Source organism: Necator americanus, chromosome X (assembly GCF_031761385.1).
Source record: "Necator americanus strain Aroian chromosome X, whole genome shotgun sequence".
NCBI lineage: Eukaryota > Metazoa > Nematoda > Chromadorea > Rhabditida > Ancylostomatidae > Necator > Necator americanus.
In genome coordinates, this window is record NC_087376.1 from 22,335,179 (window position 1) to 22,362,064 (window position 26,886).

The 26,886-nt window shown below is 42.1% G+C and overlaps 1 protein-coding gene across 3 annotated transcripts; it reads left to right on the forward strand.

Moving 5' to 3' along the window:
• Nucleotides 1-280: 280 nt before the first annotated feature.
• RB195_024802 (uncharacterized protein) lies at nucleotides 281-23,787 on the forward strand (the record flags this gene model as incomplete). Of its 3 annotated transcripts, none has more annotated exons than XM_064212705.1 (15): nucleotides 281-315; nucleotides 427-555; nucleotides 639-701; nucleotides 1,671-1,750; nucleotides 2,237-2,437; nucleotides 5,635-5,696; nucleotides 5,769-5,859; nucleotides 6,253-6,350; nucleotides 6,665-6,734; nucleotides 13,678-13,780; nucleotides 13,866-13,996; nucleotides 14,827-14,967; nucleotides 15,033-15,179; nucleotides 23,340-23,610; nucleotides 23,667-23,787. In XM_064212705.1, 15 exons carry the CDS (start codon nucleotides 281-283, stop codon nucleotides 23,785-23,787), a joined length of 1,743 nt encoding a protein of 580 aa, XP_064068585.1. The 3 variants fall into 3 exon arrangements, with proteins under 3 accessions (XP_064068585.1, XP_013292663.2, XP_064068586.1); XM_013437209.2 differs by having other exon boundaries at nucleotides 13,699-13,780; XM_064212704.1 differs by lacking the exons at nucleotides 281-315; nucleotides 427-555; nucleotides 639-701 and adding an exon at nucleotides 1,108-1,205.
• Nucleotides 23,788-26,886: the final 3,099 nt, after the last annotated feature.

Sequence of the window (26,886 nt, forward strand, 5' to 3'; positions counted from 1 at the left end):
ACTATTGAACATTAACTTTTTTAAAAGGATCATCTCAATCTAGTATTGCTAGCGTTCACGGCAGCAACTAAAAGTACTAGTAAAAGAAACGCAAGGTTCAGGAACTTGTTCGCATGGACTGTTTTGTATATGTTTTCCTAGGTTATTTTTCTTTTCTATATATTTATATGTTTAAGACATCAAAAAGGGAGAGGGGAAAGAGGGGCTCGCACCAGCCGGGTAGCATGGCCGAGGAGACGAGACTGCTGTCTCGTTGGCGGACTGCCTCTGACAACACCTGATGCATGTCAGTAGTCAGCGGCTGCATCCCGACAAGTAGGTGCTGCATCGCACTTCAAAGACACAGGTCGTGATACAAAATACTTTATTATCAATTGTATGCATTGCGGTTTACCGCATAACACGCTTTTTTTTCAACATCCGCAGTCTGCCAAGCATTTACTCGTCTCCTCCCACCCAACTGCAAGCTCTTCCTCCACTCGTCAATTCAAAGGGAATTCTGGATTCAACCTTCTCCTGGATAAGAAGAAGAGTTGAAAACTCCAAGCCAATACGGTACGTTTTCATACGCATTGTATGTAACTTTTCTTGTTCTTTCACCGGAGTGTTCCGATCTCGGAACATAATGATTTGTTTAGTTTATGCTATCACACTGTCCAACCTTTGTCGGGCCATATGCCAAGGAGGCGGGCTTGTAGCAGGTGTTGCTCTTTTTTGTTGGCAGGAGACAGTCGGCGTCTTTCTGCTTAATCATTGCTTCATTTCGATAGACCTTAGCACTGAACGTTTGTTTTCTTGGGTATATAAAATCCCATCTATCGTGAGCTACCCTAACTCACGCGCACACAGGTGTGTCGTGTAAACAATTTCGAACTAGTTGAACTTTAAAATTGTTCGGTGGCAATTCTACAACTGAAACACTATCTTTATATTAACTCTATGTTTCCATGCTAAACCTCGTTTCGTTCATTTTTATTCTTGCTTTCTATGTAATGATTGTGAAAGTCTGTTGTTAATAATTCATAGCAAGTGTCTGGCAGTCACTGATCTTTGTTCATCAAACGACTTATTTTTATAGGAACAAATGTGCATATTCTGCACAATCTTATGTCGTCCCCACTTAGGGTTTCTCCTCCTCATAACGGCGTGAAAGTTATTGAGATTCCACTCTTGCAAAGGGAAAACAACGGAACACGTCAAGAAAAGTGAGATTACGTTGTTAGCATTCTGTCTACGACATGTCCCAGCAACAGAGTTTCTGCTGTTCTTTATTCTTTCTTTTTTTCTGCTGCGAGGGTCTGATGATGAGTGCTACCGGTTACTTTAGAGAACAATGTTTACAACTTTTAGCGGACAGTAACATTGTCAAGAAGTTGTGCATCTCCCTGAACATTATGGGTTAAGGCACTGGAGTTGTATTGGAGAGAGTAATACATTGTTTCAAACGTAGAGAGGCGCACTCTTTATGAGCATGATCAAAACATGCTTCAACAGTGATGTAGCGTTTCTTTGGTTTTTTTTTTAAATAAAAAACCATGACATGACCATTTGAAAAGAAACAAAGCCTCTAGTTGTTCCTTTTTGCTCTAGTAAGGAAAAACTGCTAGTGAATTTTTTTCCGACTTACAAAGTGCAAAGGATAAACTGGTTTCCCTTGATCAGTCTTTTAGGGTTTTAAAACGCGTTGGCCTCCAACTCAGAATTGTTTGGATTTTACGGACGCATTCGTGGCGTATAAGGACTTGCGGAGGTCAGTCTAGGTTCCGGATCAGAGTTTTTATCTTTTCGGAGACGTTTATTGTCTCTTTCTCGACCTTGGAAGGATGAAATGTTCGTTTTAGAATACGCATCTACCGTACAATAAAACTCCTTACCACTGCACTACACTCGCGAATTGCTAATTAAAACCAATTGCTAATTTTCTTCAGTATCTCAAGGAATACTAAGGATGCTATCGCTGTTTCCTTGAATAACAACGCGTTTGCGTCCGTTACTTAGTAACCAGGCTATTTGGACTTAGCTTTCAAGGTAGCTTGACCTGTTATGGACATCAAACAGGTTTTCTTGCTACAGGTTTTTCTTGGCCACGCATTTTATTTAATCCTAATAAGTTCCTGTTTCTCCTGCCTAGTTGATGGACAATCACCATGCCACGGTTGGTCTTTATGAAAAGCGCGAGCGTTTCATGGACTTTTTCTCTTCTCAGAAGTGTTTTATGAAAAACTTTGGGTTACAGGTGTTACTGAACTGGACGTTACACGATCGAAGCAATATCTCACAACTCCATTCTACGGCCGAAATAATTATCCTCCAAAAATGAACTGCTATTATGCCTTAACGGCGCAGCCGGGAAACAGAATATTGATAAAAATACTGGACGTCGACATGGAAGCACAGATATTCCGCAACTGTCTGGATTTCATAGGTTTTTATGAAGGTAATGAGTAATCTACTCCTTTCAACGTCCTGTAAAGAGCTACCTTTTTGCTTATCTTCTTTACCTATCATTACATGTGGCGGTGTTTTGTGATAGTGTGCCTGCGAGGTTTTTAGATGGAACCTTTTATTTGCCTGACGTTTCGGCTTTTTTGTCGCCTCCTTCAGAGGCCTATATAGAGGATGACTGGAGCGATGCTGCTAAGCAATGCTACGTTTATCCCGTCAAGTGCCACAATACACTGGGTCAGTGTTTCGACAATCGTTCACGGTAGTGAAAACAGAAACCCATCTACATTGAAAATAGTCTTACCGGATGTGGCGCGGCTGGTAGCACGCACTTGTCACTCAGTGTACCAGCGAATGAGCATTGCTGTGTGTACCTCACCAGACAGTATAGATGATTTGATCTACACACAGAATATCAGGCGGTTATAGGTCACAGGGCGGTACAAGTGGCAAGAACTCATTTGTCGTCGACAAGCATTCATTCCTATTATTCATTGAAGGATTTCTTTTAAGAATAAAAAACGCCTCCAACGTCTTCCTTGCCGATATTTCTGTTTCGTGAGCCAGTATAACGCATTTCACATCATAATCGTTTCCGTTGTGGGCCTCATGACTGTGCCTTCCTACTGATGTTATCAAACTTTTTCGTCGTTTTCTTGCCATGTGTTCATTAATCCTCACTCCAACATTCCTACCGGTCTCCCCAATGTAAGTTGCGTTGCACATCAAGCCCTCAATCTCATATATTACCCTCATTTGTGCGCAGTCACCTGTTTTTCCGTAAGGACAAATAACACATCTTTCGCAGATGCAGTATCTATCATATAATCTGTTTCTAACAAGCTGGCTTTTGATGTTTGCATTTGGGATATTTACCAAGATCACGTCATCTTGTATGTGCTTGAATAATGCTGCGCTGAACAGCGGCACTGACACTGTCAGAGTTAAAAGAAAGACAAAGAGAAATTTTGTTTTCGCGCGGAATATTGCTATTTACAGTGCGGGTTCTTCGGTAATGCGGACGTACTGTATGGCCATTGGCACATGCGATTTTCAAGGCTAGTCTTCGCGATTCGTGTCGTTCCTGGTTGCCAGTGCATACTTCAGTTGCGGTTTTGAACATACCACGAATCACCGCGTGTTTTACTGCAGTCGGATGTGCAGATTTGGTGTGCAATAAGATGTTCTTGCAACTTTCTTTGCGATACCACGTTACTCTAATAATGCCATTTGAAGCACTTATTTGTGTGCTCAGGTAAGGAAGCCATCCTTGTTTTGGGGTTTCTCGTGTGAACCTTATGTATTGCGATTGTTGGTTGAGTATTCGGAAACACTCGTCCATTTCGAACTGTGTAGATGTTATGATGCAACATTCGTCAATATATCTGCAATACATTATTGGTCTACGCGAAAGCACTGGTTCTTCGATTCTGCTCATGAAGCAGATCGCCAGTACTGGTGCTAATCACTGACCCATTGATAGTCCTCTCAGTTATGCGAAATAATTTTCTGACCACCTGAAGATGTTACAATTCATGGATTCCTTGATAAGTGTTATTATGCGGGTTTTACTAAGGCCATATGTCTCCAAATTGTTACCATATAAATCTATCATCTCAGAGAGAGCTTGCAGCGCCTCACTGTTTTTTACATTCGTGTAGAGTGAGGTCACATCAAAGGACTCTATTACGCAGTTGCCCTCAACTTTCGCATTGCGTAATCGCTCAAGGAAATGGTGCGTGTTCGACAAATGAGATGGTATTTTAGGCAAAATTTGACTCACAATTTTATTATGGAACCACGAAATTTGATCCGTTGGTCCTCCCACACAATTTATTATTGGTCGGATTTTGAATGTTGCCGCTGATGTTGAGTTCATCTCATCGGGTTTTAGCTTATGTGCTTTGATGAGGCTATAGAACACAGGACAGGTCGGTTTGTCAAGCTTGAGGTGGCTTATAAATCGTTCGTCAAGACCAGCAGATTTACCTATAGACATGATTCAAGCGTTTGCACCGCACAAGGAATTCTTCCTCTGTTACGCGGCGATAGATCGTTTCATCTTGCAAGTGAAGACTTGTTATTTCCCTATCAAGAGCCTGTGACATGACTACGAATTCCCCACCCTTATCGGTATCTGAAAGGCACATATTCTCTACAGTAGTAATTTCGCGGATTTCTGTGAAACCCTGCCATTCCTCGCGCGTGAGATTGTTAAGGGTGAATCTTCCATGATGATTATAAGCGGACAATACCCCAAACAGTAGAATCTTAAATTTTTTTTTCTGTTTCGCGAGCTGGTTCGGGTTCTTTATAGAAGTTGCGCGAAAATGCGAAAATGGTGTTGAGGGTAACGCTCTTCTGCTCATAGGTGCAGCTTGTTGATGGTTACTTTCATTCCTTGCTCTGATCTGAAGCTGGTCCCGAAGCTTGTGGAGGCCTACTGTGACTTTATGGAATGTTGGCCCATCGATTCGATGTGATATTGAAAATTGAAAATACCAGCCGCGCCACATCCGGTGGAACAACACGTAAGACTATTTTTAATGTAGATAGGTTTCTGTTTTCACTACCTTGAACGATTATCGAAACACTGACCCAGGGTAGTGTGGCATTTGACGGGATAAACGTAGCATTGCTCTAGTCATCCTCTACATAGGCCTCTGAAGACGGCGAAAAAGCTGAAATGTCAGGCAAATAAAAGCTTCCAACCTCTCCAACACACTATCACAAAACACAGACAGAGTATGCCGAGCTTTCAAAAAAAGAAAACATTCGAACTACATGTGGTACTGTTGTCATAGAGATAGTGATAACTTTCTTTCTGCATGTATGAGTAGTTTAATTATACCCTTTGTTGATTATTCGATTTTAATTATTGTGATCATTCAACTAATTGAGAATCTCTGTATTTTCAAGGTTTCTTTTCATACTTCCGTTTTTTTCGGAATTTATCAAAAGTTTCGGAGCATACTGCTGTTATCGGTTTCGTCTTCTGAGCACGAGGTGAACATGATCCTGAAAGTGTTACCTAGTTGCTTTTTGCTGTTATTTATCTGCGAGAATTTTTGCAAAAAAAAGTGGCGTCCACGTCTACGTAAATTTCCCTACATATCATTCTGTGGATAACTGGAAGAGAGGAAGATGAAGATGAATCAAGCGAATTCTTTCTATTTTTCTTTTTTTTAGGGAAGCATGTTCAGTTCTCTCGTCCTTATTTGTCATTCTGTGGCCAACTCAAAGACAGACAGGTGAGGCAACTAATTCCCGCAACAACTGTGTTGTCAAAGATCAGTAGATCGTTATTGCAACAAATAATTAAGGTAACCTCACAAGGTCCTGCACTAACAATTCTTTTCTCGTCTGACGAACTGATTGAAGGACGAGGAGCAAACATTAGTTATGAAGCTGTTGGTAAGATTTTTTGTTGGGATATGTTAAAGATTTTGGAAGAAACGGATTATTACGGTCAAAATCGCTCCCTGAAGGACTGCTAGCTTTCTAAGCTAAGCTTGCTAGCTTAAAACTTTCCGATGAAGCTTCTGTGAACTTAACACAGAAGTTTCTGGAAGTTGCTTTTAAGAGATTAATGAGTTGCAGTGCACGAAATTCACTATTGCCTAGTTATAAGACAGATATTGCCGTGGACCGAAAACATCTCGTTTTTCTCAGTTAATAAGGCTATGCTGAAGAGGACACAGCCCTGATTTCTTCTAGGCGAGGAAGAGAAGTCTTTGACAACATAACGCCGAAATTGTCTTTTCTAAAATTGCAATTTGCTTTTCAGCGCCTAAGAGATATTTTCAGCTTTCGGAGAATGCGATGCTGGATGGCTAAGTAGAGAGGACGGGAATTGTTATAGATACATAGAAGCACAACCGAAGGTTGGATGGGTGGATGCACAGGTACAGTACCCAGTAGTTGTATTCGTCAAGATAACTGCGATGCGTGCATAATTCCTCTCCTCTCTTCTCTCTGCCCTGCTCCGTTCAAACACGCATCGCGGATGTTCAAACAAGAATAGGTACTAGCATCTATGCAACTGCAGAACAACTCGAAATTCGAATAAACCAAAATACGACAAACTTTATGGAACGAAATTTTTGTAATGATAAGCAAGTACATCTGATGTGAGGAATTTACTTCTATTATGTAACTTCACTGATTTCTTTCATCTATGATAGCCTATGTAAAGTGATGTGGTGTGTTAACGATTTAGGATCAGTGCAGCCAAATGCAGGCCAATCTCGCTTCCATTCGCAACAAACGAGATTTCGATTATATGATCGGTAAGAATATCGGTTCCGTAACGACACTAAATGAATTACTTTGATTACCTTAACACCTGCTGTTCTTCGAATTCTTCGATCGGGCGGAAGTAACTTCTCTATTTGAAACGATGTCAAAGCCTTCCACGTGGTTCCTCCTTTCGCTGGAAGAAAAAAGCATCAAAATTCCCTTTAGAAGACTTTGTGAAGAAGTCAGACGGTGCTTCCCTGTAGTGCGCCTAATATAGTGCTGAACTTAGTCAGTTCACGACTCTGGTCCAACGGTTGTCGCTGGAGCGCATCACCAGGTCTAGTTCACCTTATTTTACTTTCCTTGACAAATGCGTTGGCGTCTCTAATCTTCGATCGTTGACGTAGAATAAAATTTCGAATCCTGTCTCTCATTTGCAACTTGAAGTGGGATACCCTTGGCATTAGCATTTATGATTGCACTTTCACTAATGCATTACACATTTTCTTCCTGCGAAATGGCCGGGTTTCTGAAACATAGGTAGAGAGAGGAAGTTCGGTGTTCCTCGTCTTCTTGACTGAATCATCGAAGCTCTCATACGCTCCCTAAGCCGCTCGCTTCCTTCTGTACAGCTCGGGAGTCATGTCGTTCTTCATGTTTTTTTTCCCGACGCTGATAAACGTGGCAGATGCATTCAGATATATAAGTTTCGATTGACGATAAAAGACCCATCGGTTTTGCATGAATATCTTCTTTTGCAGATTTGGCTGAACACCGATACATCTAGATGTTTAGTTGAACTCGATCAGCATTCATTCCACTTGGCTGATGTGGGATGTTATCAGAACGATGTCATCAGGCTGCGTAGGATGTACAGAAAGGACGATCCACATGACATCGGTAACTATCGTCCAGTCTGCTTATTACCCGTCCTACTACGTCGTCTACAAGCTCTTCACCAGAGTGATCCTTAACATGTTGAAAAAATGTGGAATCAACAACAACCGTGCAAACAAGCAGGGTTTTGAAAAGGATTCACCACGACTGGCCACATTCCCACTGTTTGGAAACTCATCGAAGTATCGCGAGAGTACAAGGTGTCGCTATTTCTCACATTCATCGACTTAAAGAAGGCGTTTGACTCAGTGGACAGGGAACTGGTCATGGAGGTTTTGGACAACCAAGGTGTCCCTACTCAGTACATAAAAGTACGGTGTGAGTAGAAGGTAGTCCGAGTGTCGTACGGTGACTTCGCGACCAGATTTTCGACAATCTACAAGAATATCGTCATTGACGTGAAGCAAGGGATCCGAGATGATAATACAATCTCACCTAAAATATCCACGGCCACTCTCAAGAACGCTGGCGTATCGGCTCAAGAATTTTTAGAGACCGGGCTCTCTTGATGGTTTTAAAACTCTCAACCTTCCTCGTGCAGTCATGAAGGTGTTCAATGAGCCGATCATATTTCTCGTCGATGGTGTCCAAAAACCTTCCCAAAAGCCGGTTAGCGAAGTTAATGATAGTTCTGGGACCTCGCTCTCTAAACTTCGCGGTTTTCTTTTTTTCTCCGTGTGAAGGAACATTTTCCTCGGAGGAGGTCCAACTGCGAATGGAACTTTGGCACAACAGCGATATCTGTCAGACAGAACCTTTTACTCTCGACGATGTAATCAATTTCATTACGATACCCTCCACCAGCTGACTTCCACGTTTTGCGTAGGGAGGAGGGCTTCTGGAATTGTGAGCTCTCATGGGTGGTCTTAGTCATCATAATGATCTCGGAATGCATCTCCCCCTTTTCATTCCATTGTAGAACGTGAGTTCGGATGTGAAGTTCCTCAGTTGTTCTTCCCGGGCCAATTGTGGTGTTGAAATCGCCAACAGTGACCATGTAAAAGTTATGTTGTTCTCTGTGGAAGTTCTCTAGGTCTATATAGAAACCTTCCAGTTCTTCTTCGTAACTTCAAACCAACGTCAAACCGGGGTTGGACCACATCTTCTCTTCCGCAGACGTCTATTTCGGGTCGTAAATTGTTCCAAACTGTCGATGTTCCTTGCCATACTCTTGTTCATGAGGACGCCAACTCCACCGTCTCCTCTACTGTCGCATGCTCCTATGAACACCTCTTCTCCAGTTTCAGATACGGCGCTGAGAAGGTGGCGTCGTCTTGTCTCGCCCAATCCGATGACGTCGTAGTTCATCCTCCTGCCTTGCATTGTCGGATATTCGCTTAAAATGCAATCGTGCTTGCGTTATAAATAGATATCCTATCTTAGTGTTTTTCCGTTCTGGTAGCCTAGTCGACCTCTGGTACCCCTACCCCGTTTTTCCTGGTGCTGCCGTGCCAGGCTTTTCTCTAGAGTAGGTCTTCTTTTTTTTCATTACCATGACGTAGATTTTTATTTTTTTAATCACCATGACATGACATGCGTGAAGTTTTAAAAAAGATGGGCAGGCTGCAAGCATCTAGTCCAACGGGTGTGTGGAAAAACGTTACTCCTTTCACAAAGGACGGATAGAGCTTATTTGTTGGAGGCGACTCTAAACCGCCTTCCTTGCACCACCCAGCCACAGGTTTGGTTTCAAGCTTTTGGCCGACCAACCTGCGGGATACATGAGTCACGAGTCAGTCCTGGCACAGCAGAAACAATCAGTGCTTCCATTGGATCATTGCATCCGCCTCTTGAGCGAGGCACAAAGTCGTTTTAAGTCCGCGATTAGTCCCCTATCCACCATTTAGGGATGCGCCACGTAGCCTCGCGAGTAACCGGCTGTGATCCCTCTAGAGAGGGAGACCCGTAGATTAAATAAATATCTAGAAGAAATTGTTGTCAACCTCTCCGCCCTCCCCTTCTTTAACGTGTCCGGATCAGAATTTTGCGTGCTTGAATAGTAGTTACTCCTTTTTTCTTAAATATCTTCAATATAGACTAGATGCAATGCATCCTCAAAAGCTCACAAAACAATAGATGAGACTATCGAAGGGCAGGAAAAGGACACTTCAGAATGTCTTTTGTCTCAGTAGCCCTGTGCACACCTTTTTACAACGACCATAAGCATACGTTTGTGTTCATAATGCTCACAAATGACGTGATATATTGCTCAATTCTAAAACTATTGTAATTTCTATCTATTGAAATTGGAAAGTTTAGAAAACATATAACAAATGTTTTGTGCTGCAAGTAAGCTTATCGAGAAAGCAAGCAAAGTAGAAAGTGAGCACAAATAATTTGGAATACTTCTTCTTTTCATGATAACTTCAAATAGCCTATTTTTCATTTTAATAACCTTTGCAACAGGATATATATATTTCTTCAAGTAATCATTCAAATGTGTAAATAAACACTGCGGTTATAAATAAACATTATGGTTTGAAGTTCATCATCATCATATCGTAACTTTTTCCTAAGCTATTCTACTTTTTCAGCAGTTTCTGTCGGTTTTTTCAGTCGGATAGTTGGTAGTAACAACAGGTACCCGCGAAAATCGGCTGACCGCCGCTGACCTGCCTTTAGTGCCACGCGCTTAAGCGTAATTACAGCTGCCGCTCCACCAGCTAGACAGCATCCACGGCCACCTTGTATCACCTAGACCCCGCCTCCTTTGTACCCTCGAATCAACGCTGGCTGCGATTTTCGCGCCGTGATGAGGCGGCGGAAACTGCGAGTTTGGAAGGGAGAGAAAAGAAAAACGAGTTGACGCAACAAATTCTGATATTCCAATACGGTAAACTGAGCGCATACTATTGCAAATTAAAGGGAAAAAGTAAGTTCTCCTGCTCAATTGAAGGATATGTCGTCAGAAGCATACCAAAAGGTGATAAGCTGAGCGATAAGAGTGATATGCGTGACCTACATTAACCTCATTTGAAAAGCTCTACACAGATAAGGCTTATAACAAAAACATGCTGCACGAGTACTACTAACATACATATATTTTCGCACATCCCATAATTTCAAACATTTCACGCCTTATCTGTTCCATATAAACTAGCAGCGCAAAGGTATATGTTCGTCAAAATGTCTTTCAACGTGTCCAGTGTTCAACTTCTAACTGTAACAATTGTATGAACAGCGACTTTATATCCTTATTACTTTTCATACATTCATTGAACTCCTTTCTACATTTTACCTTTTTACCGTTTCATTTCTATCTATTCTTTGCATAAAATGAATATGACAAGATGGGTGTATTAGTGGCAGACAGAGGCCTCTGTATCTGCGAGACATCCCTTTAGGTACTATGAATGTCTGCGCAGCGTAGGATGCCAGTTTTACTTAGCTAGACATACAAAAAGAAATTCCTAAAAAGCGAAGAGGTAAACAAATGCACCACGACACCGAATAGTGGGACATTTTTGTCAAAGCTTCCTTTGTAATTTCAGAGATGAATGATGAGTGGTTTACATCTCAAGTCAGAAGAATTAATAACAATTGATAATAAACACATTCACTCACATTTCTTAACGCTATTTCGCCTAAGTGAACTTCTTCAACAACTCTACCTAATCTACGGTTTCAAAAAACTTTTAAAACTAAGCATTTTCCTCTTTTGTTCCTTCTCAAAAAAAGTGTCGTGAGAGCGGCAGACAGTGCGAAAAGGCGGGGTGTCAGGGAGACTTAGCAGAAGCGAAGCGATCAGGCTGTGTCGATTGTGACGCCGTTAGGAATTGCCTGGTGCAATTGTCGACGCTCATTCGCGTTTTGGATACGCGGCGGCACGTCATAGGGGTACCTCTTGACCGTTTTCCTTTTCCAGTCATGTGGTATGTAATCCAGCTATGTAATTGATAGAATGTTGTTCTGAGATAGTCCTTTTGCTGGAATCACCAAGATGATGAGATTTGATTGGTATGTGGAGCGCTAGCGATTAGCCATTGTTCCTGCATGGACTTTATATTTTCGTATATATCGATAATTGCTTCCAGTTCTACTATATTAACTCTTATTTCTGTAAAAGTGCATTATGTTGAATGCGGATTTTTGTTTTAAGCCGCAAAGAAGTGGTAAAAAGAAAAATTGGAAGCAAAATACTAAGGACGTATTGAAAGGTTTTTATTGTGTCGGAAACGATGGTCAGAATAGATTCTTGAAAAGGAGCTTCACTGTCTGTGCTGTACGAAATTTCCGTGGTCTTCACGGTTGCTATTTCCTATTATATGCATTTATTTATTTACTTATTTATTTATTAATGCAGTGGAGAGTAACGTAACAGGTCTGATTGTTATTTGCCCTATTTTCACAAAACGTAATCAAGCATCTGAGCATACGCCTTGGGAGCACACAGCACCTCACTACCAAAGCCCAAATCCTAATATATCAGATGCACGAGGGGAATATGCAGTCCTTAGCATCAGTGCACCCACCTTTTTGCTCTTATGTCACATTCTACACCTTTTTAAACGAATTTCGTTGTCGATTCCACGTCAGCACTAGATTCAATCCTAGATATCAGTTCCTGCTGCGAATGAACCCTGTTCCATTTAATGCAAGTGCGGCTTTTCCAAATGCTATTCGGGTGTACTCAGATCATCTTATTCTTTACTTTAACGAAACCAACAATGTCTTACAGGGTCTTCTATTAAACAGCCTTCAGCACATGAACCGCACTGGACTTTCTTGAAAGACACACTGAAACCTTTTGAAATTTAGCCAGATCTTTTTAAACATCGTCTGGTTGAACACGAAATGTTACCAATTTTTGTAAGAATCCTAATATTAATCCTTTCCGTTTTTTCTTTTCTTTTCTGGTCCACCTATGGAAATCTTCACAATACCTTTCTACTTCTCGAAACGTTGGGAAATTCTAGCGAATAAACGGCTTTGACAATGAGTTCTTGCACATTTAGAGCAACATTTGGCTTTTCACTAAGACAGATTGTATGAGTTATCATTGTTTTGAATTATCAGAAATGGATCCCTTTAAAGTAGCCGTTGAAACAATTACTGATGGAGAACAGGGAGTAATTTGAAGAAGTTAATTTCTGATGAACTATTTTAGCGGGGCGCCTGAATGAGGGCTTAAAAAACTATTTGGTAAAAAGATGTGGGCGGTTCGGACCTCGTAAAGGCAATATAACACAATATCGGCTATCTTCGGTCCCTCTAACAGTCTAAACAATGACATGGAAAACGGCCTTTCTGTGCGAATTTCTCCACAATGCACCCTTTCACTCGTCACCTTGTATACGCGAAGGGGTAGGCATTAATCAATGATGGATAATGGCAAGTTTAAGTAAGAACAATGGATAGGCTGCTGGAGGAACCGACGTGTTTACAAACATAGCTTCATAAGATGCCTCATAGAGAAGTCTGCACAAGTTTATCAGGACGATTAGGGAAATTGGACGTGAACACGCTCGTAGCAGCAATAATCATGATATATAATAACGGGCTTATTCTGTCACGTACGTGTATCAGTCACGAAATTCCAAAAATGTGGCGTCGAATTGGTGCGCTGACGCCAGAAAGTTAAAAAATGGGGTGAGATGGGACCCACGACGTAGGATTGTTGTACCGTAGTGCAGTAGTATCGCACAGTAACTTCGTGTGCATGTTGCAAAAGGTAAATTGTAAACGGGTTGCAAGTTTTTCGTAGCCGTGGCCAATGTCAGCCCGGTTAGTAACATGCCTCCTTCAGAAAGTGGAAACACAAACGATGGATAAGGTAGCAGCCAACATTTTACATGATCTAACGTGGAACCTATCAGTATGAAGATGTCCTTCATCTCATTTTATGTTTAAAACATCGCTCTGATATAATTGTAAGGGGAAAACAGGAGAAAAACCCATACCTTGAGTAATGCTTTCAATTTGTGTCTGTACTATATTGGTATCGAAGGAGTGTTTGAAGCTGAAGCTCGAATGTTGTCCAAATATAGAATTGACGCGTTTCTTTGGAATTGTCGATTTCGTGTTGCAAGGTTGATGATCACTCAGAGAATATTTTTACGTGATATTAAACTAAAAAAGCGACAGCAGCATTTCTAGAATCGTTTCGTCTCTCTTCAGCACATGCTTGGATTGGATATACAGATGCCGATGATGAGGGGAGCCTTATGAGCGTCGACAGCACGTCAAACGCTATTTGGCCGTAAGTTAACAAATTCACTTATGTGAATAATTTCTAAACATCAGCCAATCGTTATTGTGATTTGATTTACTCAGTGATTGTTTAGAAAACAGACCATACAGGAGAATGGTGACGTGAACGACTGCCTCTATCTCGACTACTCCCGTTCCGGTCGAGATTTATACCGATTGGCAGATTGTCGCAAAAAGCAAACGTTCATTTGTCAGAAACGTAGCAGTAAGTCTGTAGCCTTTCAGAAAACCAGCCCTCTCTTGCCCACAAAGAAATTTTCATCTTTATTACGTAAAAACCACATTTCTTGTGCCGCAAAACAAGTGATTCTTATAAACCTTCTTGAACTACACAGTCGTAACATTTTCTGGAATCTCTTTCTTATTTCGTGACATTTTCTGGGTACAGAAAAGAGAAGTAGTCTAATTAATATTCTGATGCGCTCAGTTCTTCAATGAAAGCATAGAAATTTAATCAAAATCATTTCACTGAAAAGATTATTCTCAGACAAATAGTTCAAGTGATTCTCAGAAAAAGAAAGAAAGAAAGAAAGAGTGGAGCTAATATCGAAATATACACTGCTAAAAAGAAACAGAAGGTGCTTGTTTACAGTGCGCTGCTGAATGAAACTTGTAGTTTTTGTTTTGCTCCATAAAATTCTGCACATCAAATGAGATCTCTTACGACCAATATGGGCGGGTGTAGCGCAGTGGGTTAGAGTTTACGCTGTTTGTACGATCGATCGGTGGTTCAAATTCGCTGTAGTGTTCATCAAGCCTTTCACGCCTTCTCAAAAGATTTTGAATTTAAGTGGACGTGGTGGCGCATCCCAAGCGGATTGAGTAACTCCAGACATTTTATCCTTTCTATTCTTATAGACCATATTTCAAAGTCCATAAATATGTTAGGAGTACTCCGAGTGAGAATCACATGAGTTATTGTTGCTAGTGTCAAAACTCTGCTAGTATGTAGCTTGTACTCTACAGTTGTTAAATAATTTAAAGTTAGTTCCTGTTTCCCTTAAAGAAAAAGTTAAATTAACGCTGTTAGTTCAGACTGGTCAACCGTTGCAGTCGAATCTCAACGAGACCGTATTCGAAGAGGTGCCTATTCGTCAAGTGCTGACTATACAATTTGGCTTCTCATATTGGTTGCTTTGATCCTATTTGTCATCTTGTTCTGTATTTTACTCAACGGTACAACGTTCCACTTCCACTCTTTCCATATCCAAAAACAGCACAAATAACTTAGAAGATTTCAGCCTGTTTAAAAAACCGGGAACGTAATAGAGTGTCTAACTCAGAAAGTAATCAGTTCTTTCACGGATCTGATACATGTCAAATCGAGCAGAATGAAGCACCTCATAAGTCTGGACCTGAGGATCAAGTTGATCACCACACAGCTACAGGTAACGTAAAATCATTGTTACTAGGGGTGTGCGAGTGGAAATGAGTAATGAGGTCAAGCGGGCCCTGCAGCTTTGAACTGGTGCCTCGGAGACAGAAAATAATGCGACAGATTGAGAAGGATTTCACGGCGTCAAATCGTTGGGGTAGATACTGAAAGAAGTGGGTGAATGATGTGCTAACCTTATTTCTTCTCTCAACTAACACAGAATGATGTGCTAACATGAAATGACGGTGACGTCATCCTGTGTTAGTTGAGGGAAGAAATAAGGCAAGAAAACTAGTACTCCAAGTAATGTTTCCATCTTGTTGCGGTGTTGAAAGAATATAGGTATAAAATCAAGTTTTACCATCCTCTGAATGTACTATTGACACCTCTAGCAAGAAAACTACGAAATGTTTCATCAGTCTTTTATTGTTGTTAGCGTTGTTAACAATTTTAATTTTGTGACAAAAATTCACCGGCGCCCCTGAAAGGAAAGTGAAAGTGGAATTTTTTTACTTATTACTGAAGTCGAGTGAAGCGCCGAAAGACGTCTGACGTCACGTGCTAACCGTTGTGGCTTACTTAAAGGCATCACCCCACGAATTTTAGGTGATAGATGATGTAGAGGAGGGTGATTACGTCCATTTCTTCCTAATTGCCGTAAAAAACGGCCCGGAAGATGCGACGCCGCACAAGGCTGGCGCGCTCCAATCGAACTCCCTGTAGAAAATAGTGCGCCAGAACACCTGAAGCTGTATCTTCCGGGCCGTTTTTAACGGCATCTAGGAAGAAATGGACGGAATCACCTTCCTCTCCATAACCTACTATCTTTTATAAGAATACTCCACCTGAAATCCGTACCACCTCAGATTCGTGGAGTGATGCCTTTAATTGAATTAAAGAGAGGGCGGATATTACAGCCTTACACGGCTTTCCGCATCTTTGCCGCTGTTCGTCGTACTTACTCATATGCGAACCCATAATTTTTGATCTCCAGCTAGAGCCTACATAGAATCTATCCATCCGTCATTATCCCATGTTCTGGGAAACAATACGTCTCTATTGAACTGCCTCTCAACGCTAAGCGTCCTCAGGTCTTCTTTTGCCAATTCCGTCCATAACATTCTTTTACTACCGGGAGGCGTTTTTCAGTATGAGTCTGGAAGGATCTTTAGGGCAACCTGGATGAGATGGTCATACGGCTTCGCTACAAACTGACCAAAGAACCGAAAACGGTTTTGTGCGGCTGCTTCAGGAGGTGCTTGTTGTTTAATATTGGTAAAAGTCTAATGTTATTCATGTGCAATCCTCCGGTACCATATCCATTTCTGCGTAAACTCCTTCGTCGGCTAAGGAGCTTTCTCTTTATGTACTCAAACTTCGCCATCACTGACGGTGCTGCCCAAATCTCCCATCATGATGAAATGAATAGGAGGACTCACAGTTTGACCAGAGGTCGACCGCAGGCACTTTATCAGGGTGTTGGTTTTTTGGCTTTAGCGCATGTTTACAGAATATCTCTTTCATAGCTGCCATCATTTTCCAGCATACAGCCCAGCTAACAGAACCCATCCACAAGTTCTAAAAGATAGTTCGCTCACCCTATTCTACGCTGAGGGTCTTGAGGAGACCTACGTCTGCTTGCATTTGGCAGAGCGGAGTCGCAGTCCATAGGCTGAGCTAATTTCAATACTAGATTCACAATATGTTGCAACTTTGCGCTGCTACAACCTAATATAAATACATCGTCGGCGCACTCAAGATTGACCAAAGGGCGTGCTGATGGTGCTAAAACGAGATTGACGAGACACTGCTCAACCGTTCTTCGCATGATGTCATCGACGGCAAAGTCCAGCAGAAAGGATCCCGCTACAGCCTTTTGTCTTGCACCAGTTTTTATTTCGAAAGGTGAAGTAAATCCAGCTGGTTTTCGAATAGCAGCAGTTACTCTTCTGCTCGTGTCGTTAATTAAGCGTGCGGATTCTCTTAGCATTTTATCACCATGATGCGCATTCAGATGACGGCCTCGGTGAAGAGAGTCGAAAGCGGCTTCGCAATCCAAAAAAGCTATTTATAGAGGCTTGGAGTACCGCTGCCGCACTTCAATCACTCTCATCGCAATAAACACCTGACCAATCGTCGATCGAGGTAGGCGAAAGCCGGCTCGCTCTTCTCGTTGGTTTCTTTGCGAAGTCGGATCAGCCGATCCACAACAATCCGCCGCAGCACCTTGTACATTACACACAATAGTGATATTTCTCAGTGATTCCAAGACTGATAGCCCCTTGTGGACAAAAACTATGGCAGTGTGTCTCCACTAGTCAGGTATGTCTTCGTTGATCCACTTTGAACGAATGATTTTCATCGTCTCACGAATCCCACGAAAAAATACGAGATATTCTTCACTTTTTAAACAGACTAAAACTTCCGACTTTGTCGGTGATTCTTCGTTGACAGCGGTTTATGTCATTCGTTGGATGTGCACGAGTTCAGGGACTGATGGAGCTTGTGGGTTCAGCAAGATGTTGGAATGTTCTCTCAAGATGGGCATTTCCTCCCCGACAGCAACTACGTAGGCAGTGTTGAGAGCAAGCGAACACTTCTTCTTCCTCCCACTATGCAACATTAATAGAGTATAGGTTTCCATCGGATTCTTGTCCTTCTACGTATTTTCGAGTTCCCTCGCTCTTGACGTGCATTCAAGTTTCTGTTGATGACGCAACTTCCTTCTCAGATGCTTCTCCTGGCTGAAGTCACCCGTAGTGCAGGTTGTGCGGGCGACACACACACAGTTGTACGTAATGTCTCCGCAGATGCAAAGACAAGCTTTTTCTTCAATCTGTTGGAATCCGAAGCCTTTTCTTTGCAGCACCCTGAATAAATTTAGTGTGCCGGTGAAATAGTGAGTGTAGCATCGGTTGGTGTTGAACTCCATGGTCCCTTTCTTAGAGCCGTGCCGTGAAGTTGAGTAGAACTGAGTGAGTCGAATGCGAAATCACAAACAGCTCTAGATTTTCGGATATTCCATTGAGGAATGTTCCTTGGTAGGGGGTAATCGAGCTGTTGCTTAGAAGTCTTGCGCTGTTCTTCTGGCATCAAATGGGTTGTTCCTTGCCACGTAAGCTAATAGCATCAATGATTTCTCTTAAACGTGGATGCAATGATGAGGTTCCTCTGCTCGCAAATGTCCACCAGAGGAAATTCGTTATCCATGTTTGTTTGTTTCCATCGGAAAACACCATTTTCAAAGCCCATAGGGTTGTTGTTTCTCATATGTAGTCCTCAGCCGGGGCATGAGCACTTAGTATTCAGAGGTGGATTTCTCTACAATCCCGCAATCGTGCCAAGGCGCATCTTAAGGACGTTAATCTAATCTTCTCCACCAGCTTGTTGTAGTCATTCCTCACATCTATTGCGCAGCCTCCTACTTTCTTTCCATCCGCAGTAGATAGTGTAATTATCGACACCGATGATGGGGCGATTCTTGGTCCTGCAATCCTGCAACACATTAAACGGGCATACACATATCACACACACATCCAGACAGAGCGGCTTGTTTGACTTCACTTGCCAGCGACTGGCTGTTCAAGGTTACGAGAAGTTCGTTTGTTGCCAAAGATTCCATGTTTCATTCAGGCATTGGACCTATCAAAATGTGGGTCCCTGGTGGGGTGCCGGACGACAGTACCTTTTTGCAATACAAGTAGGGCTACCACGTACAGGTGACAATTAGACTCGTATACGCAGCCATGTTAACCGTTGTAGCGTATGTTAACCCACCTTACGGATCTGATTATAGTGTGTACCTGATGGCTGTTGTATTGACCGCAATAAGGGAATGCTTTGAAGCGTAACAGCTACCTGTAACTCGAGCAGGTTTACGGCGGAAATTCCTATATTGGCAGAGCTAGTGACCTGATAGGTCAAATTCCTATATTCCTATGCAGAGAAGGAACAAGGCATCTGTTCCAGGAAAATCTCTTTCGTTACGTCGAACTGTGAGCTGTTATCAAATGAATTCCAACAATCTGTGCTGTCCTCTGGGGAGCACGCATCATTGATCTAATCATTATTTTTAAATAGTGGAAGATCTACTGGATTTTGCTGAGGAGAAGAAAACAGAAAACTACGCAAAATAAGTGAGAAGTAACAAAAACAGGCTGGTGAAGGAGAACTTCATCTGGATGCGTCTTTGTTCGATGAATCTTTGAGGCCGTACACTTGTTAGACGTGCACCTACTCCTAAAATGGTAGCATATGTTGGCCTCTACGAAACATTTAGCTGGAATTGTTGGTTGGACGGACAACCGATCTGTCAGGGACTGCTCTCCTTTTTCTCGATACTGCCACGCAGAACATGTCCGCCTCTCTTCTGGGGTTTTTTTTTAACTTGGATAATTACACCTTTATAACAACAAACAACAGTATAAACAACACGAGACATCAGTATTCTTGCGACAGTATACTAATGTATAACACATGTATCTTATGTAAATTGTTAGAGTTCATTTGATGACAGCTCGCAGTTCAACGTAACGAAACAGATTTCTTTGGAACATTGCATTTCAAAGCAACAGGGACGTCTTTAGGGGAGCGGATCCTGTGATGACGAGTAAAATCAAGTTAAGACGCTAGTACAAAATAAAGATGATGAAAACAGTGAAACACGTTACGTAATCTAACATTGTTAGTGACACAACGAGCTTTTTTTTCATGTGTGGTAGAGAATCGGCCCCGTTACCGCTAAACATCTTATTGGAAATAAGGCCCGTCTCGTCAAGAACGGGAATGTGTGACGCTAATTAATGTAAGCCGAAATAGAACGCATACGGGGTTAAAGTAGACAGGGGACATAAAACAATTGCGCAGGAAGCGGCATGATGAAGATATGGAGGTTTAGGTGGGCAGGCCCACGCCGCCTGCACCGGGCAGTAGACACGAAGTAGGCGTGCAGAGAGCCAATGTAGACGATTTTCCGCGGCTGTCGACGGAAAAGGGAACCATCTGATATGCAACAGGAAATGAATTCGCCACGCGATCAAGTTCATGGATGACTTTTGCTATCTGGAGTATATGATGAGGGGCAGCAGCAGTTACAACGCGGTTATTCATGGAAGTTCCTTATATTTTCTTGTCGCAAACGAAGAAGGAAGGAAATGGTACACAAGGATTGTTTACTCCAGGATGTCATATCCCCACTTGTTCTATCATTATGTGCAGAGACATAGGCGTCACTATATATAATAATGATGGGGCTCGACTGACATATAGGAAACATAAACCGCTTCTAGCAACTACCGGCTAAAGTTATGCCAGAACGAAGAACTTTGAGCAGACGTGGATATGGAACATTAACGGTAGACACGTAAAAGACGTCAATATCATGCCCCACATTTCATAGTAGCCACAGGAAACCATCACCATTTAACAAAACCGCTCCTTGTCAATGTTGCCTTAGGAATGTTCCTAGACTGAAGACGAAATAAGATACTGGACCGAAGTGATGAAAGGAATGAAGACAATCGGATAGATAGAGCAGGCAAAACATGAGACTTTTGAAAATGTGGAGCAGCCGCAAATTTTTAGTTCTAACTGAGTTCATGATAAAGAGTGAGGAAGACAGGCTCCGTTTGAGGGCGAATTGACAATTCACCTCAGCAAAGATGGTGGCAACAGCATTAGATCGTAGACCATAAAACCTATAGTCGGGTCAAAACGGCATGAATCACGAGTGTGGTTGCGATGAGTTTGCGTACGCGCCCGAAACGGCGTGGTGGAGGCAGCATATGGAAATGAGTTGGGGCCGCCGCAAACTGCAGTGAAGAATTGTACCAGCAGAGGTTTTACCACGCTCCTAGCCGCTACGCTCCACCAAAGCGCCTCGAGAGAAGTCGCGGCGCAATTGCGTACGAGCTTCATGGCGTGCATATTTTTTGCTTATATTTTTCATTCTCTTTCAGTTAAATCTAGTTCCTGTAATTGAGAACGATGTATGCAATACGACCGCATCCAAAAATGTAAAAATTCGAGAAAGAAATCATACAATTTCAGATTTATTGAAAATAGCAAGGTCAAACGAATAACAATTTCTTGGTTCCCGCATTGTTTTCGTGTCTTTTGCCTTCTCTTGCTCGTCTTTGGTCATGTTCTACATTTTCTTGACAAATTTCTTTGTTTTAGACATAACATAGGTAAAAGCGAAAAGTTCAGCAATTGTAAAAGAGCTAATTATCAAAGCTGTTTCGGTTGCAATGAACGAAAAAGTTGGTGTCCATTACAGTGCTTATCTAAGTACTTGTAATGTAAGAGAATTTGTAAGAGTTTCGAAAAGTGAAAAGATATCTTAAAGATTCCTAAAAATCGCTCACCATAGAAACTGATATCAGTATTCTAAAGGAAAATTGTAGCAATCTGGTTTATCCAGTCGATGTTCAAAACCCTCGAGCTGAACCTTTGAAGATTTCCGTGTGTTTTTCAAGACACTCCAACGTCAATAACGCATAACGAATAAGATGATAACACAAACTTTACGTGAATATTTTTCATCATCTAGACGAAAGCGCTATATTGATATTTGCTCTTGAACAAATAGTACTGTAATGCCGTTTGTGAGTAATAAGTGCCTCTTTCGTCTTGGTGGCGAACTCTGCAGTTTCTGTTCACTCTTCGCTGACATGTTTTGCCTGTTTTATCTGTGTTAAAACATCCCAAAGGTTTTTCTCCAAGCCCTAAACATCAGCAGATTTCATGCTCTCCATCAAAATATCCTTGCGAACGGAAAATGAGGAGGGTTTTGATGCAGAAAGGTCAATAAAACTTCTTTCGGATCACCCACATCTCAGGATGAAAGGAAATGGGACATCCGTCTATATTCGAGAAAGCTGCTAATACAAAGTACTCTACTTGGGAAGTTTCGACACTTCGTTGGGCCGATTTTTGCAAACTAAAAAGCCCTAATTTTTTCATGTCCTCGGTGGCTTCTGAAAATGCGAACCACATGTATCGTGTAAGGTTTCAAGGAAAGTTCGGTGTAGGCTTGTAGAGACAGATCCTGATTTACATCTCAGTCCTCATCGAATTGCCAATCCTATTGGGATACATCTTGGAGGACACAATCCTTGTATACGATTTTTTACTTCGTTCGTTTGCGACAACAAATCTACTTTTATACTAGAGATGAATCGTATTTTCAACCAAGGAAGATTGGAAAGTAACAAATGTGGAACGATCAAGGTCCACCGATGTCAAGTAAACACCCTGTCTGGTAAATATATGTGTCTGGTAGACCTCTGCGCAAGCCGCACAGTTGATTGTTTTAAAAGTCCACTGCTGGTGACCTTTTCTGCTGTGAAGAGGTTTTCCATGAAAGAGACGCATGGCGGACATTGGCTCGTCGAGACGTTTGCCGTCTTCGTTCCGGAACCAGACCTTTCCCAGTCCAAATCTTTCCAGTTTGTATTCCTTTTATTCCATGGAACTTCCTACTTTGGCGTTGAAGTCTCCGTCATTAAACATGGTTAACGATGCTCTGTTACTTGTTTCCTCCAACTAATAAAATGATGAATTCGTTTCACCTGTAGCCGAAGCTATCGAATAGCAGTCGGTGTGTCGTTGTTGTCACACGATGCTCCTTCTGCTGTTCGTCTCCTGGAGAATAATGAAGTAAATTGTTGAGTTCTACGATTTCGAGAAGTAGCTGTGAGGTGGTATTCGAGGATGTTATTAATGCAACTGCAATTTACTACACCCAGCAGCATTATTATTTTTTGAAAGCGAGATCAAAAACCGTTATCCTCCATTCTTTAGCTCTTCTTGTCTCATCTTATTTTTATAGCCTTAGGAACATTTGGATGTTTCTCAGAGGACATGCCAAGCACAGATGGCAACAAAATTCTGCTCAAATAAAAATTTGCACTGAAGACGTAAGAGGTAGTGCACTTCTCCTACATGTGTCTTAATAGCGGACATTTGGATGTTTCGTAGCTTCTTCGGTTGTTTTTTTAGAAAATCGAGAAAAAGCTTGCGCATAAACGTAAAACACAGACTCGAAAATAGGCTTATTGAAAGTGTACTATTTGAACACAACGTCAGAAATCATCATCTATTCATCAAAACTAATGAAGATCCATTAATTGAGTCATAGAAACATAAAGACCTTTCAAACTCTCCATTTTAGTCTGTGATCATGGAACGAGACAACGAAAAGCAGTTCACTTGTCTCCTACACAAACTCATGTTGTTGCGAATGTATTGGAACTGCACCCTTTCCCAGTTAGAGAGCTTCCTAAGCTTGTGGATGAAGTACAACAACGAACTTCTGAAGTCTCACGGTCTATGGCAAAAGATCAATTCTTTGCTCCCGTTGTGGATGTCTTTCCTGCACTGCCACCGACGAGTTTGCCTCCGTTATCCATTCATGAAACGACTCCTCAAAGTATGAACACAAGGTAAACATCTTAGTGCTATGTTTGTTTACATGGGAAGCTTCAGACATTCATTGCAGGGAAGAAAGCTTTTTACGGAACAAGCAAAGTTCTCATCTGTTTGATCGTCCAAAGATGAATGTGTTGGAAAACGTATCAGCAATCTCTCTGGATGAATTCTGGAGCAATACCAAGAACTAAGCATCAAACAAGACCCTACTGCGGGGAAGAATTTCGTGAAATTGTGACACTTTCATATGAACTTATCGAAAATTAAGAATATATGTCAACTATTGAACTTGTTTCAGCTCTGTTATACTGCGTGTGCATCAGTAGCTTTGCAGTTCCCAAAAAGTGATATTCTGGGAATTTAACTAAAGGTGACTTGCTCCAACTTTCAAAAAAGGATTGGCCTCGCACGTTAGAAGTTTTTTTTTTTCCTCAGATCTTGATAAGTCGGTCCAGAATGCTTTGCTCTTGGACCTATAGTCTTGGGGTGAATTATTCTAGAAATTTAACTAAAAGTGACTTGCTCCAACTTTCAAAAAAGGATTGGTCTCGCACGTTAGAAGTTCTTCTCCTCAGATCTCGATAAGTCGGTCCAGAATGCTTTGCTCTTGGACCTATAGTCTTGGGGTGAATTATTCTAGAAATTTAACTAAAAGTGACTTGCTCCAACTTCCAAAAAAGGATTGGTCTCGCACGTTAGAAGTTCTTCTCCTCAGATCACGATAAGTCGTTCCAGAATGCTTTGCTCTTGGAACTATAGTCTTAGGGTGAATTCTTCTGGACCGACTTGTCAAAAATCGCGAAGAAACAACAGCCGACGAACAAGCTGGCTTTCATCCTGGCCGATCTACAGGTTGCCAGGTGTTCATCGTCAGGAGAGTGATCGAAATCTGAAAGCGGTATTCGAAGCCAATGCAATGAGCTCTTCTGAACCTCGAAGCTTCCTTCGACTCTCCTCGTCGGGCCAACTTCTCAAACCCTCAGCGCGCCAATGGAGTACCAGGAAAGTTCGTTCGCCTACTTGATGACATAAACCAACAAACAACTGGTGCAGTTCAAACACCAGCCGGATGTACATCATTGTTTGAAATGGTAACTGAAAAGGGACAAGAGACATTGGCAGGACTCTTCCTGTTCAACCTCGCCATAATTAGGATCATGCGAAGAATGGAATGGATCAGTGTCCTGCCGATATCATCCTAGCACCATCGTGGTGCCCTTTGACACATCTCGAGTACGCCGTCGATGTTCTTATATTCGCGGAAAGCAGTACGAAACTTCAACGTTGTTAACCTTGTATTGAAGCTGGCTGCAGCCTATGGATTACGTCTATGCCTTCATAAGAGCAGGCAGATGTGGGTCTCTTTCGGACCCCGAACGGGAATCAGGGTGGACGGAATGCCGATCGAATTCAGGTACAAATTGGTCGGCAGGATCCACTCATCACTATGCACACTTCCATTAATCTCAGCCGCTCTGCCATTCTGTCTCCTATAGGTAGGTATCAGCTTTCGTCAACGTACTTTCACGCTGCTGTTTGGGGAGACATATTGGACATCTCCAATCACACATACATGGTGAATAAGGATCATCAGCACCTCATTTTTTGTGGATCATATAGTGGTGACTGCCTTATGCGCCTCCGGTTCTTTCTGTCTGGTTCGCACACAGCATTATCTTCGTCAACTACTCTCTGCGCCTTCCATCCAGGTCTCAACAGCATATGACAACGCGGCAGACCTCTATTTTCGAGTTTGGTGACGTAAACATACTTCTCTACTCCACCAGATACACGCTATTTTGTATAATTCATCACATAATTCCTCTAGTCACCCGTTGAAGAGTCGCGCTGTAAAGTCTGGTCTATCCGATACAACTTGTCGTTCGTAAAAGTTCTCTTGAATCGCTGAGGATTACAAGTGATCGCAAGATAAAGCGCAGGTTTTTCGTATCAAGAAAAAATAGCTTTGGCGTCCTGCTAGGACTATTGCATTGCTCTTAAGCTACCTAATCTGATGACGCTAGCCCGATACGATTGCTAGAAGGTCCGCTGTTATTTTCCCTGGCTAGCAGACCTCTGAAGGAGTCAGAGCGAAAATTATTTGATGCGTTCTGTGATAGTTTAAACGATTCTGTTCTTTTTTCACCTGAGCGTCCTTTATGCGAGGGCTTCCTTAACTTAAGAATCGGATTGAGACTGTCGCAAATGGAAAATAGACAAGAATAACACTTCATGACCACGATGCGCGCCACGCTTTCTTCCACTAATGTTAGATCTCAGTCTCTCTTCCAGTTGGAAAAAGAAGAGGATATGTAAGGTCGCAACTTTTGTCAATATCGCTTATGTTTATCAAGAAGGCTCTGTCTGACTCTGTGAGGAAAACTGCAAGACGTCCTGGTGGGAGGAACATCATTTTCTCCTCCACCATACACAAGTGCGACCTTACTAGGCGCAGTGGGCATCGATCTTCTCAAGACAACGATTTGCGCTCCAATTGAAGCCATCGCTAGAACGGAGTTGAAGTTTCTTATGCTTTCCAAGAAATTTCTCTGATACAATCTATGTTTTAAAACTGTCTCTTCCGAAGAACTAATTTAGAAGCTCGGGAAAATTTTTGAATAATTCGTTACAAACTGGTTATGATTGCAGCAGTCACTGAACGTGCCTGGATGCTTGACTTCAAACGGAAAGTGTATTTACATAAGAATAATTCATTTTACCTAAGTAGTTCGTCTCTGCCTTTTGAGTTCAACGCGCAACCAGTCGTCTCCAGTGGAACTCAGCGCCACCGTCGCTACTTTTTGGACTGTGGGCAGGTGGACTTGGTGTCCGTGATTGTGGCTGAGACGTTGTCTCCGTTTTTACTCTGTGTTCAAAATCTCGCGTTCGAAGCGTTCCCTCTTTGACACTGCCTCTGCTGACATTGTGCATCTTTCAAAAGACGTTCAGCTCCCTCCTCAGCATTCCCAGCTCCAAAGAGTCGTCGCCTGTGTTGACGCAGCTGCGAGACGTTCCAATCGCTGCTTAGCACGTTCGTTTCGTTGTTCGTTGGCGCAGCGAACTTGTCATGAGCTTAACCGAACGGTTTTCGCTATTCTCATTTTGGAGCAGCAGTTGATGAGAATGTGAGTCTTCCAGCTGTCGAAAAAGAGGTTGCGCGCTGTATTCATTCTGTCTTCGACTCCAACTATTATTAATTATCTGGTAGTCATAAGTGCAACTATGAACCTAAACTCATCTAAAGTTACCGAAGGGACTTGATGTGTGCTTGCTTTTCGCGTGATGCTAAG